This window comes from Pogona vitticeps, chromosome 12 (assembly GCF_051106095.1).
Source record: "Pogona vitticeps strain Pit_001003342236 chromosome 12, PviZW2.1, whole genome shotgun sequence".
Taxonomy (NCBI): Eukaryota; Metazoa; Chordata; class Lepidosauria; order Squamata; family Agamidae; genus Pogona; species Pogona vitticeps.
The window spans coordinates 10,141,044-10,157,003 of NC_135794.1; the positions used below are offsets into that span (position 1 = coordinate 10,141,044).

The 15,960-nt window shown below is 43.4% G+C and overlaps 2 protein-coding genes, 1 long non-coding RNA gene and 1 other non-coding gene across 6 annotated transcripts in view; 1 reads left to right on the plus strand and 3 right to left on the minus strand.

Annotated features, from left to right (window-relative positions):
- PML (PML nuclear body scaffold) overlaps positions 1–7,557 on the minus strand; it is a 33,116-nt gene extending 25,559 nt beyond the window's left edge. For 2 of the 3 annotated variants that reach the window (XM_078381099.1, XM_078381096.1), the window contains exon 1: positions 7,424–7,557. The gene's annotated coding sequence lies outside the window, so the exon portion shown is untranslated. Of the gene's footprint in view, positions 1–277; positions 297–7,423 lie in introns of those variants that run through there. The other variant, XM_078381097.1, reaches the window with a different exon arrangement.
- On the plus strand, positions 20–8,023 carry LOC110084441 (uncharacterized). Its single transcript, XR_002301481.3, has 2 exons — positions 20–148; positions 1,082–8,023. It is a non-coding gene; the product is annotated as an uncharacterized LOC110084441 (long non-coding RNA).
- Positions 7,566–15,960, minus strand: RPS17 (ribosomal protein S17). Its single transcript, XM_072981984.2, has 5 exons — positions 15,807–15,960; positions 14,082–14,233; positions 13,132–13,237; positions 8,061–8,126; positions 7,566–7,692 (listed from the first exon to the last, which is right to left on the minus strand). Exons 1-5 carry the CDS (start codon positions 15,807–15,809, stop codon positions 7,612–7,614), a joined length of 408 nt encoding a protein of 135 aa, XP_072838085.1. The 5' UTR covers positions 15,810–15,960; the 3' UTR covers positions 7,566–7,611.
- On the minus strand, positions 13,866–13,997 carry LOC140702483 (small nucleolar RNA SNORA71). The gene has a single exon (XR_012081671.2). It is a non-coding gene; the product is annotated as a small nucleolar RNA SNORA71 (small nucleolar RNA).

The following is a 15,960-nucleotide window of genomic DNA, read 5'->3' on the forward strand; positions in this document are numbered from 1 at the left end:
CCCTCGCCGGACCTTTCCCGGCGGATCCTGGCCGCGGTCGCCCCGAAAAGGGACTTTGGCCGGACGGCGGGGCGGGGGGCGCTCCCGGCTCAGCCAGCCTCGTGCCCGGAAAGGGCCGTCTCAACCACTGCACGTGTACAGATTGGAGGTGGGTAGGAAGCTCGGCTTACTCCAGAGTAAGCGTGCCTAGACTCGGGGCCGGCTCGGTGGCCGTATAGCCCTCTCTGCTTCCGTGGGGATGGGAGTTGGGCCGCAAGGGACGAGGATGCTCCGTTACCGTGGACGGAACGGGCCGGAAACGCCGTCTGAAGGCAGGGGTGGGACGACGTGGCTTCCCCCTGTGTTGGGTGTAACGCTCCCCAGCCCTTGGGCAGCGGGGCCAGAGATGCGGAATTTAGGGGGGGGGCTGTTGGCGAAGCACCCTTGGGAGGTCCCTCCCGCTCAAGAGGTGCCCCTGGCCCCTTCCCTCGAAAGCACCTGCTAGATGCGGACCAGGGATTTTCTTTAGAACTGCACTTAAGGTTTGTGTGTATGTATATGTGTGAAGGATTATATCTCCCCACCCCAGTTCCATCCCCTCGGCTGATGCTTTTTGTTTTTTTTTAAATCTGCACCTTAAATGTACCGGTGCCTTTAAATTCATGTTGGCTTACACACATGCACACACCTCTTGTTGGGTTTATGCACGTGTGCGTGCACACACGCACATACACAACGGTGGACCTTAGTGGGTGAAACTGAAAGAGTGCCCTCTTTTCCGGATCTTCTGAGAAGGGATTTGTCCGCCCTGTTGAAGAAGCGAATGGGATCACTCAAATTGAAGATTCAGCCGAGCTGGTTTCCAAGTTAATTAATGTCACCTTTGAGATCTTCAGAAATAAATGGGATTGATCCACTCTCCGTATCAGCCAGGCTGGCATATTTTTGGATGAAGCATTCTAGATTTTAACATCAAATGTTTTGTATCTACAGCTATAGCTTTTTCTCTCGGCTGTACCTTTTAAAAGTTTGAAGTGTGGAACATTTGCATCTTGCAGTTATTTTGTATAATCTTATCTGCTTAATCTTGTATTGGTAACAGGATGCATGAGCTGAGGTGGGCACGAGTCACAGATGGTTACACCTTTATGGGTGTAAAGAAAAACAAGAAAGCCACAGACTTGTGGTAGAGAGAGCAGATGTTAAGGGTGTAAGTATGTCTGGAATTGAACTGCAGAGGTGAATGGGAAATCCTTGCCTGTGTGCAGAGGATTGTTCGGCCATTTGCTTTGCTTAGCTAAATAAAGAGACTGAAACTGCTCTCGTTTGGGTTTTATTGGCTACCTAACAGCCACAACAAGGACACAGAGTGTTCTACTGATGAGAATCCACCTTTTTTTTAGTTTAATAGAATCCTTTTTCACCAAGTAATCCTGTAATGGCAAAAATTGTTTTCCAACATTATAAAATTGTTACGCTCTATAGTTTCATATTCTCAGATCATTAAATAGGGGTAGAAATCAATATGAGGCCAGCGTTTCTGTCCTTTTAGATAAGAACTAGCACAGGATACACCTAAATTGGATTTTCAGGTACTGTTAGAATCTCTCTGATACTGGTGTTTCTCCTAGTTTTCTCATCTTACTAAAGCCATGTGTCTGTTAGGTGACTGTCATGTTTCTAAACTTGTACAGTATGTTATTGGAGATTCCTGCAGTCACCTTAATCTGATTTACACAAGGTGCTAAACTACATGTGGAGTTTTGCATTTTCAACCTTGAGTCCCACCTGTTCCCTTTATTGGAAGACAACTCTTCCTGATATGCTGAGTGGGGTGGTTTTTGTCAAGAGATAAAGGGAATTTGCAAGCACAGAGCGTGCTGTTTTCTTCCTTTGGTCTTATACATTTTTTAATGTGGCAAGCTTCTTAGTCTTTGTCAAATTTGGAATAAATTGGATAAATCTTCCATTCTATTGCATCTCTCTTGTGATCTTCCCAACACACCAGCTCCAATGTCAAAATGTCCTGCTGTCAGTTCAAAACACAGAAATGGCAAGAATAAAGTTGCATGGATTAATCTGAATTTTTTTTCCATGCTCAGCTGTTTCTCTTATTCATTCTGTCTTTCCACACACAGCCGTTCCTCTTTCCCCATGACATAATCAACTTCCCCATGACATCATTCATTTCTTCCCTCCCCAGGCCTGGTTTCTGGCAGTAAGAGCTTCAAGCTTATTACGGGTTCCATCTATTTCAGCCTCCTAACCTCTCTGAAATTGAATTCAGTCTTTCTGCTGGTATTAGTTCCACATTGCTGCTCTCATATAGCCTGAACCCCTTTAAAACAAGTGGGCAAAATATAAACCAGAGTAAATTGCTCAATCACTGGATGGCAAGCAGAAATCAGCAAGGATGTCTGACTTCACATGATTTAATAGGATCCTTATACCCAGGACCCTAACTAGACTGCTGCAACTCCTGATCTGTAATCACTGTATGCATATATTCAAACACAGAGGTCATTCCCATCTGTGGGTCAGACAATACAGTACATGATTAGCTCAGCTCTACCTCCTGCCACTCTCACATATGGATTTGGTGGGTGGGTCCATATCTTTTCATTCAGTTATTTATAATTGCTCGTCCTGTAGACGTTTCAGAGTTCAGCTCTTAGAATCCTAGGACATCAGCTATGGTTTCTGAGAGTTGAGGTCCAAAACATCTGGAGGACAAAAAGATTAAGAACTCCGAAGTCTTATCCCCTGGCCTTATGGTGAGCAAAGGAGTGCAGCCAAAAAAAAAAAAAAAAGGTGAATCAGTACTCAAAGCAGCAACTTCTGATCAGGCTAATTCAACTGCTGCCTTGTCATTGCAAGACCAGCATGACGGGCGGTACATGGGATGGACGTAAAAGAAAACTCAAAGCCATACTTATCCTGACAGGTCGTGATACGGCCAGATGAGGCTTACAAATGTAATAGTGTTACCATGAGATAGTTATTTGCTAGAAAAAAATATGTTTGTCAATGAGTCAAGAACATGTATTACAAATGCCAAATGTCTAAGCTCTACGAGTTCTGGTATCTTTTACAAATCTTTATAAATAGTAAACTTTAATGTTATGATCAAAAGCACAAGTGATATTTTGCTATCAATTTCAGGTACAAACACGTTAGAACATCAAATTTAACTCTGGCAAGTGGCTTTATCAGTACACTTCAAAGCTGCTGTGTGCAGACTCTGCAGGCTATATGTATTTTTTATTATCACCAAAAGCCAACAGATGCAATGAGGAGGCCCCCTCTGCCCCAGCCCTACAATCCTGTCTCCTGGTATGCGCCCCACTTGCTATGGCTGCCTTTTGCAACAGGTGACAACAGAGCTCCCACGTGACTCCTAGAGCCTCACAAAGGCCTCTGCTCTGCCCTGGATGAAAAGAGACATTTCCTCTCTTCAAGACAAAGTTATTTACAGGCCAACTGCATATAACTCATGGCATAGCCATTCCTGCTCTTCTCAGCTTGTGATCAACTGCAGATCATGCAGAGATGAGAAGGAAATGGGAGGAGAAGGGCATTGTGTAGAACAGGGATGGGCTCCTGCCTCCCTGCAGATGTTTTTGGATTAACTCCCATTAGCCTTATTCAGCATAGTCAATAATGAAGGATTATGGGACCTGCAGTCCAACATTGGGAGAACCATACTTTCCATATGCCAGCCTTCAAACATGGAAATCATTTAAGGGGAAGAATTGGGACACTTGCAGCCAGCTTCTTCATATACTAGTCTAAACAAAAAGCCCCATATAACCCAGTAAGACCTATGCTGAATTCACTGCCTCCTTAAAATTAAGAAACCTGCTTTCCTAGAGGGCTTTTAGAAATGTTATCTTTTGTCAAGCATTTGCATGAAAGAGACAGCCAGCTTTCCAACATGTCCAGCTGTAGATTAAAAACAAATTATTATATGCAAATATCAAGATCCACATACTCATCTCTGATGCATTCCTAGCAGGGACTACAATTAGAAAGGTGGTCCAGTTTTTATGCTGAGAGGGAATAGACTCTGAAACCTCTGTAAGTTTCATACCTTTTATATTCTGTCGTTTTCCTGTCAATTCAAGCAAATGTGCACCCTTCAAGCTGCAAATAGACGAAACCAATCTTTTCGGAGCTGTTTGCTCCCTCTAGTGGGGAGGATAACTTGTAGCTTCTGTCCTCTCTTCAAATTTCTTCTTTATTAATCAACAATCAACAAAACACAGAACAGATAACTGAACTGGGAATGTCAGGCCAGCTAGACAATTACTCATCACTTTCTCTGTATGCCACTTTATAACCTGGTACCAACAGCAGGTGGCAAAGGATGCCCTTCTTCCAGTGTATAAAAGGAACGACTCATGGCAGGTACCACAGTCCCTTTTTCTAACCAAAGTGGGAAAGGCTGTACAATAGGACTTACCGAAGTTTACAATACTGGATGGTTTGCAGATGCTCTCGGTCCAGGTTTCTATTTGGCTACCTACTGGGGGACCCCGTGTTGCAGGACCCCACAATCCAAATGATGCCACTGCTTAGGCAAAAAGGGTCCAGCCTTTAATGCCTGACAAACAGAGACTATGCCCTCCAAGTGATTGCCCTGCAAGTATTCAGGTGGGAGCCTAGGACCAAAGGCTGTCGACATGGCTGCACTTTGAGCAGTGTGTGCTCCGATTCCCATCTTGGCCAAACCAAGTAACAGGCTGCTACGGCCAGCACTGATTCAGATGCCTTCTCATTCAACTTTCATGGGGGGAAAAAACAGAATCAGCACATCTGAAAAGTCAAGATATACCACACCTTCTCTACTATTGTGCATGGATTAGGACAGAAGGAGAGGAGAATTAAGCTCCTGTGCCTGATGGAAAATAGAACTGAACTTTAGGACAAAAGGTGAATCCTACCAGAGGACCACAGACTCAGCATGGATTAGACACAACTCACACCTAACTCAGAGACCCTCTTAGCTAAGGCTGTCAGGAAAAGCACCTTCCAAGAAAGATGTTTTCATGATCCCGTTCTAAGCAATTTAAAGGGTGCCTTGTTCAGGGCCTTTATAACAATATGGAAGTTCCAGGAAGGAAATCCATGAATGCCAGGAAGAGTTTTAAGGACATGCCTCAGAGAAACCACTTCATGTTTTTATCCATATACTGTACAAGAAATTCCCCTTCCTAGATGGTGGCTAGGGCAGCAACCATCCTCCTTAAGATGTTAAGGCCCCTGCTTATACCGTTCTGTAAAAAATCCAAAGCATTAGATATGGCAACTTTCTGTGCCCATCCTTTTCCATTGTACCAACAACTGAATACCCTCCAAGTGACCTCATAAATCCTATTGATGGGTTCTCCTTGGGATGCTAGGGCAGATCACCTGCTCTGGGCTGCCAAGGAAGAAGGGGAGAAGGAATGAGTGAGTGCCAAGCTATACAGCAAAATCTGGTGAGGGGAAGAGATGACCTTTAAATTCCCTTCCTTGTGCTTTCTCCAAGTCATTTGAGAAATGTGAAGCTTACTTTTCACTCACCTGCAGATGGGAAGGAAGCTTCCCATTTCTTTTTAAATCATTGCTAACCAACATAACACATCAGCAATAAACTGAAATGACTTTAAAAAAAATCTATTCCAAAGCATCACTAAGCAACAATTGAAAGAAAACCTCCTCTCTCTTCCCCTCTGCAGTTAAGCAGCCAAGACGTTTCCTATTTCTCAAGACTGTTCAGCAGGTTCAGCAATGGATACCCATACAACCACTTTGACTTAACCCGAGATCACACATGTGGGAACTGAAGCAAAACAGTGATCCTACCTGCACTGAAAATCAGTAGCCCCTGACAAAGACCCAAAAAGGTGCAGGCAGGCACCGATTGGAGCAGACTGGCTTGCAATGGCACACATGCCATGAGGTTGCCAAAAAAAGGAACAAAGCAGCCCATCTCCAGGGCAGACCAAACAGCAGGGCAAGTACAGTGGTGCCTCGCTTGACAATGTTAATTCGTTCCAGCAAAATCACTGTAGAGCGAAAACATCATCAAACGAAATTTAAAAAGCCCATTGAAACGCATTAAAACCTGGTTAATGCGTTCCAATGGGCTGAAAACTCACCGTCCAGCGAAGATCCTCCATAGGGGCGGCCATTTTCCATGCCTGTGCAGCGAGGAATCCGTCCCTAAGCACAGTAGGGGGCCATTTTCTTCAGCCAGCGGCCACTTTGAAACTCGACGATCAGCTGTTTTTGATCATCGTAAAGCAAAAATCAGTTCCCGAAGCAGGGAACCGATCATCGCTATCAAAATTCCATTTAGACCATCGTTTTGCAATCGCAAAAACCTCATCGTAAAGCAATTTCCTCGTTAAGCAAGGCAATCGTTAAGCAGGGCACAATTGTATCCATGGTTTCACCCATAGTTGGGAGGACAATGAAACCAGGAAGGTCAAATCTTATTACAGATATGCACATAACTTACTGCTGCCCCTTTTGTTTGCTTCAACAAAACATGTTTTGGGTCTTCCTTCTGTGGAACGCTAGCATTCTAGTCAGCATCTCTCCCAAAACTGTACCAACCATGTGGCACATTGCACGGCACACCTTGAAGGAGGCCAACCACCACAATGGGTCTACCCACTCGGCTCCATCCTGTTGGAAGCTTTATTGGAAGCTATCCACTTGTGACAGCTGCTTCAGGCAACAGACTGACCATATCAAGGGTGGAACTTTTCCAGCAGACTGTCTGAACAGTTTTTCATGTAAGTGATCAATATAAGCCCCCACCCTAATATTAATAGTAGCAGCAGCCATAATAATGTGCTGTTTTTGCCCCTTTCTGACTTAGGGCTATAAGGACATATAAAGTGCTCAGAAATAGTTCACCACTTCCTCTTCTGGTTGCACTTTGACATCATATAACTTGTCGGTGCTACATAGTGGCAAGTTAACAAAAACCCATCAACCACACACTTTCCAGATTATCTTCGCTGACACCCCCATTCCAGGAATGCAGTGTGAATTTTAATTCCCAGTGCAAAGCTCTGCAGTCATGCGCTACACTACACTGAGTTACACCAGTCTTCTTCTTTCCTTCCTCCCTCCTTCCCTCCCCATCTCTAATTCCTTCTGTACCATTTCAACTGTAAACCTGGGGGCCAGGCTGTAACACTATTTCCCTGGGAGCATTTGTGGCTGAAGGTAAAGGTTTAAAGGCTAAGTAAAATTTGCTACTGCTCTGCAAATAGTCATCATTGATCTCACCTCCATTAGTTTTAAAGTGGAAACAACCTGCAATAGGGGCAATCTTCTTGCTGTTTAGCAATTTTTGCAAATCTTCCAAGCAGAAAGGAGACAGTGAATGCTCTCCTATGGGCCCAGCAAATAATCATGCAAATTACAGCAAGAGGTGCCTGCTTACCTTTATAGTTGTTTGGACACTTCTCACTGGCCTCCTGAAACCTGGCCTCTCTGTCATTAAAGATGGATGGCAATGTCCTCACACACTACTATTCCGCACATACAGAAGTGCACGATATATAATCAGACAAGAACGTCAACACTGTGTTTCTATGTATTTATTGTAAAACTGGCAGAATGGAACTGGCCTCAGATGGCACCTCTTGGGGTTTTGAAGTTCATCCCTACAGTGGGCTGCGTGACTTGCAGATTAGAAAGGCTGCCAAAGTCCTGGAAGAACACAGAACAAAGAACATTCACCAATACAAGCTAAACCAATGGGAATATTCCTTCAAGATGTGCTAAATCCCTTGCATCAAATAACCTACGTAGTCTTTCACCTAAAACATTATGGTACACAGACCAAATGGGATACTGTATTAATGAACACAATTTGCATCCATGGAGTACATTTCAAGGTTTCCCAAACACTAAGGCTTAGCCAACAAGATCCATTTAATACTGTAGCCTGCAAGCAGATGGCCTCCAAAAATTGACCTCAACACTGCTGTGATGCAGGTAGCTATTATTGTCAAGAAAAACCAGCTGGCTGCAACAAAAAGCAGTTCTGCTGGCAGCCATTCAGCTCCCCTGCTTACCAGTAGCTTCAACATTTCCTTGGTATCGGGGTCCACTTCAATGATCTCCTGATCCAGAGCAGAAACCTAACAGTGACAAAGATGGATTTGGTTAGAATGGCAGGCCACAGACTATCAACACAGTATACATCCAAATATAAGACCAGTGCAGTGCCAGCAACTGCTCGATGCATGCATTATGCCAGCAACTGCCTCACCAGTCTGAACTCACTAGTGGCCGATTGCAAGAAACATTGAAGCAGTAATGGGCAGTATCTTGAAATAGTGTGCAAATATGATCATCTACAACACTAGGGGTTTATAGAATTACCTATAAAGTACGTACTCGCCGAGCAATATTTTACTGTCGTAATTGTTTCCTGCATCTGCTAGGAAGGTTTCTGCTGGAATTTAAGGGTCACACACATGACTCATCTGTATAGTGTGTATTTTCAGCCTTCTACCACGAGTTACAAAAAAAATCTCTTACACCACTAAGGGTAGTGATTACACTTGTATGGTACAATCTATATGTCAACATTTTGTAACCGAACTACACAGTTTCGATTTAGTAACAATGAAGTGATCAACACAGCGGCCGTACAATGCAGGAATGGATAAAATGTCACTAATATAGAGTTAGGTATAGTTTCAGTGCAAACCACAGTGTAAATCACTTTGCACTGTGTTCTCCCCAGTGAAGGGATGCTATTTCACATTTAGAGAAAAACAAAAAAGCCCAGAAGGAAAAAAACACATCCTCACAAATGCATGAACACAAAGAGCTACAAGGAGTTAGCTGAGTGGTTCCCAGCTCTGAGTTCACCTGTGTGTTCTTGGACAGCAATTCCCAGAAGCCTTCACCACGAGCTGTCGTGGCTGAGGTTTCTGCAAGCTGCAGTCTGAGAACACCTGGGGTATTCAAGGTTAGGAACCACTGAGCTAGGTGAGCAGTTAGCCTTTGCTTGCAATCAGGCTCCCAAAAGCAGGCTGGACAATACCCTCTGTGAGGCCACTTCTCGGATTGTGTAAGCAGCTGCAGACATTTCCTCCAAACAAGCTCCTTGAAAAACCATTAAGAAAGAACCTGTATCCCATAACCCTAAATGTTTTTTGATACCAAAATTAATCAGTTAGCTAGGTCTCTGCTATCCCAAGAGATAAATAATTCAGAATTGCTAAGACACACTAAAGGAAACTACACTATGTTTAAGTTCTTTATTTTTAATTACTCTATCAAGAACACGTACATCTGGATATACTCAGATTACATGCTGCCATCTAAACAGGTAGAAGCTACAAGATCAACAGTTCTCAGAAAAGAGAAACAACTATTTAAGGAGGAAATATATTCCAATGGAGGGGCACAATTCATTTGAAGCAACACAGAGAATTCTTGCTTCATACGGAATGAGCCTCATGGCACAGGGGTTAAACTGCTGGAGTGCAGCCAAAACTGTGCTCACGTCCTGGGGTTCAATCCCAGGTAGCTGGCTCAAGGTTGACTCAGCCTTCCATTCTTCTGAGGTCGGTAAAATTACCCAGCTTGCTTGGGGTGCAATGTGCATCATCAACTTGTAATCCATCCAGAGTGCTTGAAGCGCTATGGGACAGTATATAAGCAGCACACTTTGGTTTGCTTTGAAGCTACAGAAGGGCTATTCCACATTCTAGGGATCTTTTTATCCTAATTGAAATCATTCCAGTGTCTTTCTCCACACCATATTTTTCACAAGAGCAGAATACTCATATGGCTTGGCTAGTTTACTCTCAATAGAGCCAAATGAACTGTGCAGTATGAAACAGTGAAAACAAGTCTGGCTTGACTTAATTTCAATCATACTGATTTAAATCATTATTCGGATTCAATTTAATCACATGATTTCTTCCCAAATGGAGCACTCGTTTGCTTTAACATATTAATACAGCAGTACACCCCCCATCTGTGGGATCAGTATCCACTGATTCACCTATCCGCTGTATGAAAATATTAAACATTCCCTCCCAAAATACATAATTATATTTATTTCCAGGGTGTAATTGCCAGAAATGTCCATTAGAGGTAGTGAGAGACAATGCATTATGTAGGGTTTTTTGCATCCCTGGAGGGGGGGTGCAGTCCTAATGTACGTAATTTTCATGTACGTATTTTTCAGAAGAGATATTTTTCACCATCACCTTGCCCAGATTCATTCCATTTCCAGTAATATTTACATTGACAGCATCTGAAAGTGTTCACTTTCAGGACGAGAAGGCTAGACTGCTGCATTTTTCTGTTTTGAAAGCATGCAAATGCGAGTGGATAAATAGGTCCCACCTCGGTGGGAAGGTAAAACGGTGTTCCCTAATCACGCTGGTCATGTGGCATCGGAAATTGTCTTCGGATAACCGCTGGCTCTACGACTTGAAAACGGGATGAGCAACGCCCCTAGAGTTGGACACGACTGGACTAAAAATGTCAAGGGAAACCTTTACCTTATGTTTATAAGGCACCTCCCACACTTTTCTAACCCCAAAATTAAGAAAATGTAGCTTTGAGTATTCAGCCTCTGGGCTCAAATTGCTAGGACATTACGAGTCCCTGTTGAATCTGAGCACTGCTTACAGGCTCCACTTTCAACCAGGTGTGTTCCAATTGGTTTGTTTGGCATCAGCTGACATCAGTTCCATAAGGCTCATGATTGGAGGAAGCTATTAGGAAGCTAAGCAGCACGATTTGCTTTGTTAAGCCTCCTGATTGGAAGCAGCTAAGCCTTGTGATTGAAGGAAGCCAGTCTACAGAGGCAAGGTATGTGATTTTGTTCTCTCCTCAGCTATCTCAGCTTACTTCTGTGTAAGATACCCCTCAATTTTTAGTGTAATGATTTTAGGGAAAAAATAGCATTTTATACACGGAAAAGTATGGTATGTCTACACAAAGATGCCAAGGAACAATAGCAAAACTGTTACTCTTAAGGGGACAGCATCACTTAAGGAAACTACTGAAAACAAATCTAGAGATTTTATATAGCGTCCAAAAATTTCCTAAATTATATCATGTCAAGACAAAAGAAGGCTGCACAAGTAAGTACAGTGAGGGTTGGGAAATAGGGCTAAGTACATCTACCTAGGGATGTGGTGGCGCTGCGGGCTAAACCGCAGAAGCCTGTGCTGCAGGGTCAGAAGACCAGCAGTCGTAAGATCGAATCCATGCGACAGAGTGAGCTCTCATCGCTTTGTCCCAGCTTCTTGCAAACCTAGCAGTCTGAAAGCATGTAAATGCGAGTAGATAAATAGCTACCACCTCAGTGGGAAGGTAAACAGCATTCCCTAGTCACGCTGGCCACGTGACAACGGAAACTGTCTTTGGACAAGCGCTGGCTCTACGGCTTGATAAACAGGATGAGCACCACCCATAGAGTCGGACATTACTGAACTAAAAATGTTAAGGGGAACCTTTACCTTTATACATCTACTATTGCTCATTTACATGTACTGTTGCAAAAAATTCTGTCTCGCTGCAGACACAAACCCAGTTTGAAAAACACAATTTCTCCTGATAATCTACTAGGCTGTGTACCAGGGAGACAGAAAGATTAACTATATAATCTATATGGAAAGAAAACTATAGAAATTCATAAAGTTGAGGGTTGAATTTGGGAATGATTGCACTTTAAATTGCCAAAAAAGAGGATTATTTGAATTGTCTCATAATATAGAACTAACATTTACAATCATTATTGTATAATGGATTTTTGAGCAATAATATCCTTTAAATTAAAATTGCCACCCTACAGCTTTTAAAGACAAATGTCTGAATAAAAACTACAAAAACCTGACTGAAACTTTAAAAAGGCAATTTGAAATCTTAAAAACTGATTTTAAGATATACAGTGGTGCCTCGCACAACGATTGCTTCATACAACGATGAATTCACACAGCGATGGGTTTTTTTGAGGAATTTCCCCCATCGTTTAACGATGTTCTCTATGGGGGAATTTCACTTAACGATGTCCCTTTTTGCTCATTTAAAAGTGTCTTAAAATGTTTGAAACCTGTTTTAAATGCTTGGATTCCATAGTGCACCTTGTGAAACATGTGCAAACTTAATTTGGTTTTGTTCTGAGTCTTCATTAATTTTTGGTGATTTTTTTATTTTCCCCATTTAAATCAATTGAATGGACAGTTCAATGCATTTAAATAGGGAAAACAAAAAATCACCAAAAATTAAGGACGACTCAGAACAACACCAAATTAAGTTTGCATAGGGTCATCCTTAAATTTTGAGTCGTCCTTAAATTTTAGTGATTTTTTTGAATTTTCTCTCATTGGAATGTATTGGAACTTTCCGACTGAGGCACTATAATAGCATTTTTCAAATACTTGAAAGGTTGTCATACAGATTTGTTATTGATCATCCCAGAGTGCAGGATACGCAACAATGAGCTCAAGTTACAGAAAGCCAGATTTCAGTTGAATATCAGGAAAAACTTCCTGCTAGAGCAAATATGGCAATATAATCAATTATCTTGAGAGGTGGTGAGTGCTCCAATGCTGGAGGCACTCAAGAGAAAATTAAGACAACCACCTGGCAGATATTCTTTGATCTGTATTCCTGCACTTGATGGCCTTATGGGCCCCTTCCAACATGATTCTATGATTCTGACTTACGCTGACCCTCTTCAGGGTTTTCTAGGTAAAAAATACTAGGAAGCAGCTACCATTTCCTTCTGGGTGCGTCCTGGGACTGTGCTGTCTGCCCATGGCAACACAAACTAGCTGTGTTCTTACAGTGGAGAATGAATCTCCCAAACTATGGATCCACAGCCAGATAGCTAAACCATCAGTTGATTCCCTAGAACACTACAAGTACTGCAATCTGTGATCAAGTTTTACAGTATCCCAGATACGCCAGTTGTTGTTCAAAGCTCCCTTTGCTAAATTAACTGCACTATTTGAAGGAGGTGGCTCATATGTATTTTCTGTTTGTTGTTTACTTGCTTCAATACAATACACAAAGTATCCCAAATCATGCTAGAAAGCAGAGGCTATTAATTCACAACCATCTAATTAACAACAAAAGCCCCCATACTTCAAGAAACTCAAAACATACCTCAGGGACATAGTTATCCCTCCTTTCTCTTTCCTCTTCCTGCAGTTTGATGGAGATACCTCTGACTGGTCCTCTTTGAATACGTTTCATCAGATGGGTCACATACCTGTAGAGAGACAGCACATGAGTATGCCTGGCTGCAAATCTCTATATTCCTAACACAAAAAAATTAACAGGAGAAAAAGCCAGCAGCAACAAAGCTCATACCGCAAACACATATAATTTTGTTTATTTATTTATTCAATTTTTACCCCGCCCCTCTAGACAACGTCTACTCGAGGCGGCTTACAAAAATTAAAACACATTAAAACAATGTAGAAAATAACTAGCATAATGCAATTATTATAATTAATACTATCCAAGATGGCAACATTAAGAACCAGAAAAAAAAGGGGGGGGGGGAAGAACTTAGGTGACTGGGGGGAAGGCCTGTCTGAATAACCATGTTTTTAGTTGGTTTTCGAACACACCCAGCGAGGGTGCAAGCTGAATTTCAGTGGGAAGTGTGTTCCACAGCCGAGGGGCAACTGCCGAGAAGGCCCGGTTTCTCGTTTTCTCCTTCCGGGCCTCCCTCGGCGTCAGTCCCCTCAGCCGTCCCTGCTGGCTATGTCGGGTGACTCGGGTAGATCTGGGTGGGAGGAGGCGATCTGCCAAATATATAAGCACGTATCTAGGCACTAAGTGCAAATGGAACAAGTTCTGCTATCTGTCTGCTAATCTTGCAGCTGTCACAATGTCTGAAAAGCTCAGGGTTTGGTAGGGTTGAGAAATGGTCCTCCAAACACGGGAAATGCTGTCAAGGATGCTGTTCCTGCAGTATCAATGACTAGGCCACAAACAAGACCAAAATCACTTTCGATGCAGGTTCTAAAAGGAGGAGACATCACAGCTTAACTTCCAATAGGCAGCCTCACAAGCATATGCTAGCAGAGGAAAACCAAACAACTTACCCAGCAATTTTGTTTCTCAACTTTTTGCTAGGAATTATGGCAATCTCTTCACATACTCGTTTGTTTGTGTGGAAATCATTTCCAAGGCGGGTATAGTATTTTTCAATGATGACTCGGGCAGCCTTTTTCACTGTCTTCGTGCGCACACGTCCCTAAGAAATTCCAAAAAGAGAATAAGCATGGTGCAATAGTATTGAAACCATTTTTGATCTTAGAAAGAGTTTAGAATTTTTTTTTCAGATAGAGAAGAATCCTGAAACAGGTTCTCTCGCAACTATCCTACTATAGCAGAGGTTTAAGATTCAAAATATGACAAGTTGGAAATAAAGAGGCATTGACACAGGGCAGCAACTTTATGTAACCAAGCCTTAAAGAGATTCATGAAAGGTGACAAATGGTGAGCAAATCCTCTATAACCCTTCCAAGTCAGCACTATTTTCTGACAGTTGCCTACAACTAGTCAATAACTACAGAGACAAAAGGAATGTTCCCATGACATGAATGTATTTATTTATTTAACTTATATGCCGCCCACACTACCCGAAGGTCTCTGGCCGGCTTACAGCATTTAAAATACAATAAAAAGGCAAAATAATTAAAATGCAATTAAAATATGTATTCTAAAAATTGCTATCAGACCTACAGCTGATATTATTTCAGTTAAAAGCCATCTGGAACAGGATTGCTCACACAATGTGCCACTTCCCCCCCATGCAAACTCTTAGTGGTAATTTTTCATAAGAGTGCTTGTCCACACAGAGAACATCCAGTTAGCTATGGTCAAACAGACTTCAACGATCAACAAATAAACCACTATCAACTTCCTACCCCTTCATCTCTGTGGCATCCCATCCAGCATGAGGGAAACCTGCACACTTCAGCAGAGCATGCAGACAGCAATCGGCAATTCCCTTCACTACTGCAGGTGAGCGCACCAGGACTTGCCACTAAGTACATACCCTTTAAATCAGGGTGAAGAATGGGGTGGATTCACCCTTTAAATCAGGGTGAAGAATGGGGTGGATTCACCAAACGAAGTAAGCCCATAAATGACCCACCAAAAACAAACCAATAAACCGCCACCCAAGAATCCTTTCCTGTAGCCGTTTTATGAGGTTACTAATGCGGAGAGGGAGGAAATAAAGAGGAGGGGAATCTGTTTTATACCCTTCGTGCCTATAAGCCAGAGATCGCCTTTTAGCCTCTGCTTTTGGGGCCTGAACCATAAGCAAAAAAAAATAAAATGAAATCCTTTTAGTGAAGACTTTCCTGGCTTCCGTCTCCCCAGGAGGGTGCAAAAGAGCACCGAGGAGGAGAGGGCGGCATATAAGTTAAATAAATAAATAATAATAAAAGCGTCAGGCCGAAAGCCCGTTCCTTCCCTCCACCGGCGAGCAAGCCAAGGCCCAGGAACCGCGCAGGCGGCCAGGCCCCGCGTTGTTCTCCTTCCGAAGGCCCCGGTCACGGACAACACCCCCCAAGACACCTCTGCGCCCCGCGGAGCCTGGCCAGCCTCACCCCAGGGCCGGCCAAGGCCCGAGCGGCCTGCTTGGCATCTCGACCCCTGAAGGAGCAGGCCTCCCCGCTCCACCAGCCCGGCCTGCCGAGACAAGAGACGGGGCCTGGGTGCCCGTATGACCGGGGAACTGCTCAGACCAGGCCCGATGCCTTCGGAACAGCCGCCAGGCCGAGGATGGTTCTGGATGAAGACCTCCCCGTACTCACCATGTCGGCGGTAGCCCGTCCAAAAGAGAGCAAAGGATGCCGGGAAGGGGCCTATAAAGAAGCTCGGGCCAGAAGGGAAGCAGGAGCGAAGGCTTCGCAGTTCTCGCACCGCGCCACCTCGTGGTCAGGAGGGTAAATAGGCTGCCTTCGAGCT

Coding starts and splice junctions, on each gene's coding strand:
- RPS17 (XM_072981984.2), bottom strand. Junction 13,238..14,081: donor TTGAGAAACAAAATTGCTGG/GTAAGTTGTTTG, acceptor GTCTCTCTACAG/GTATGTGACCCATCTGATGA. Junction 7,693..8,060: donor AGGAAATGTTGAAGCTACTG/GTAAGCAGGGGA, acceptor GTGTTCTTCCAG/GACTTTGGCAGCCTTTCTAA.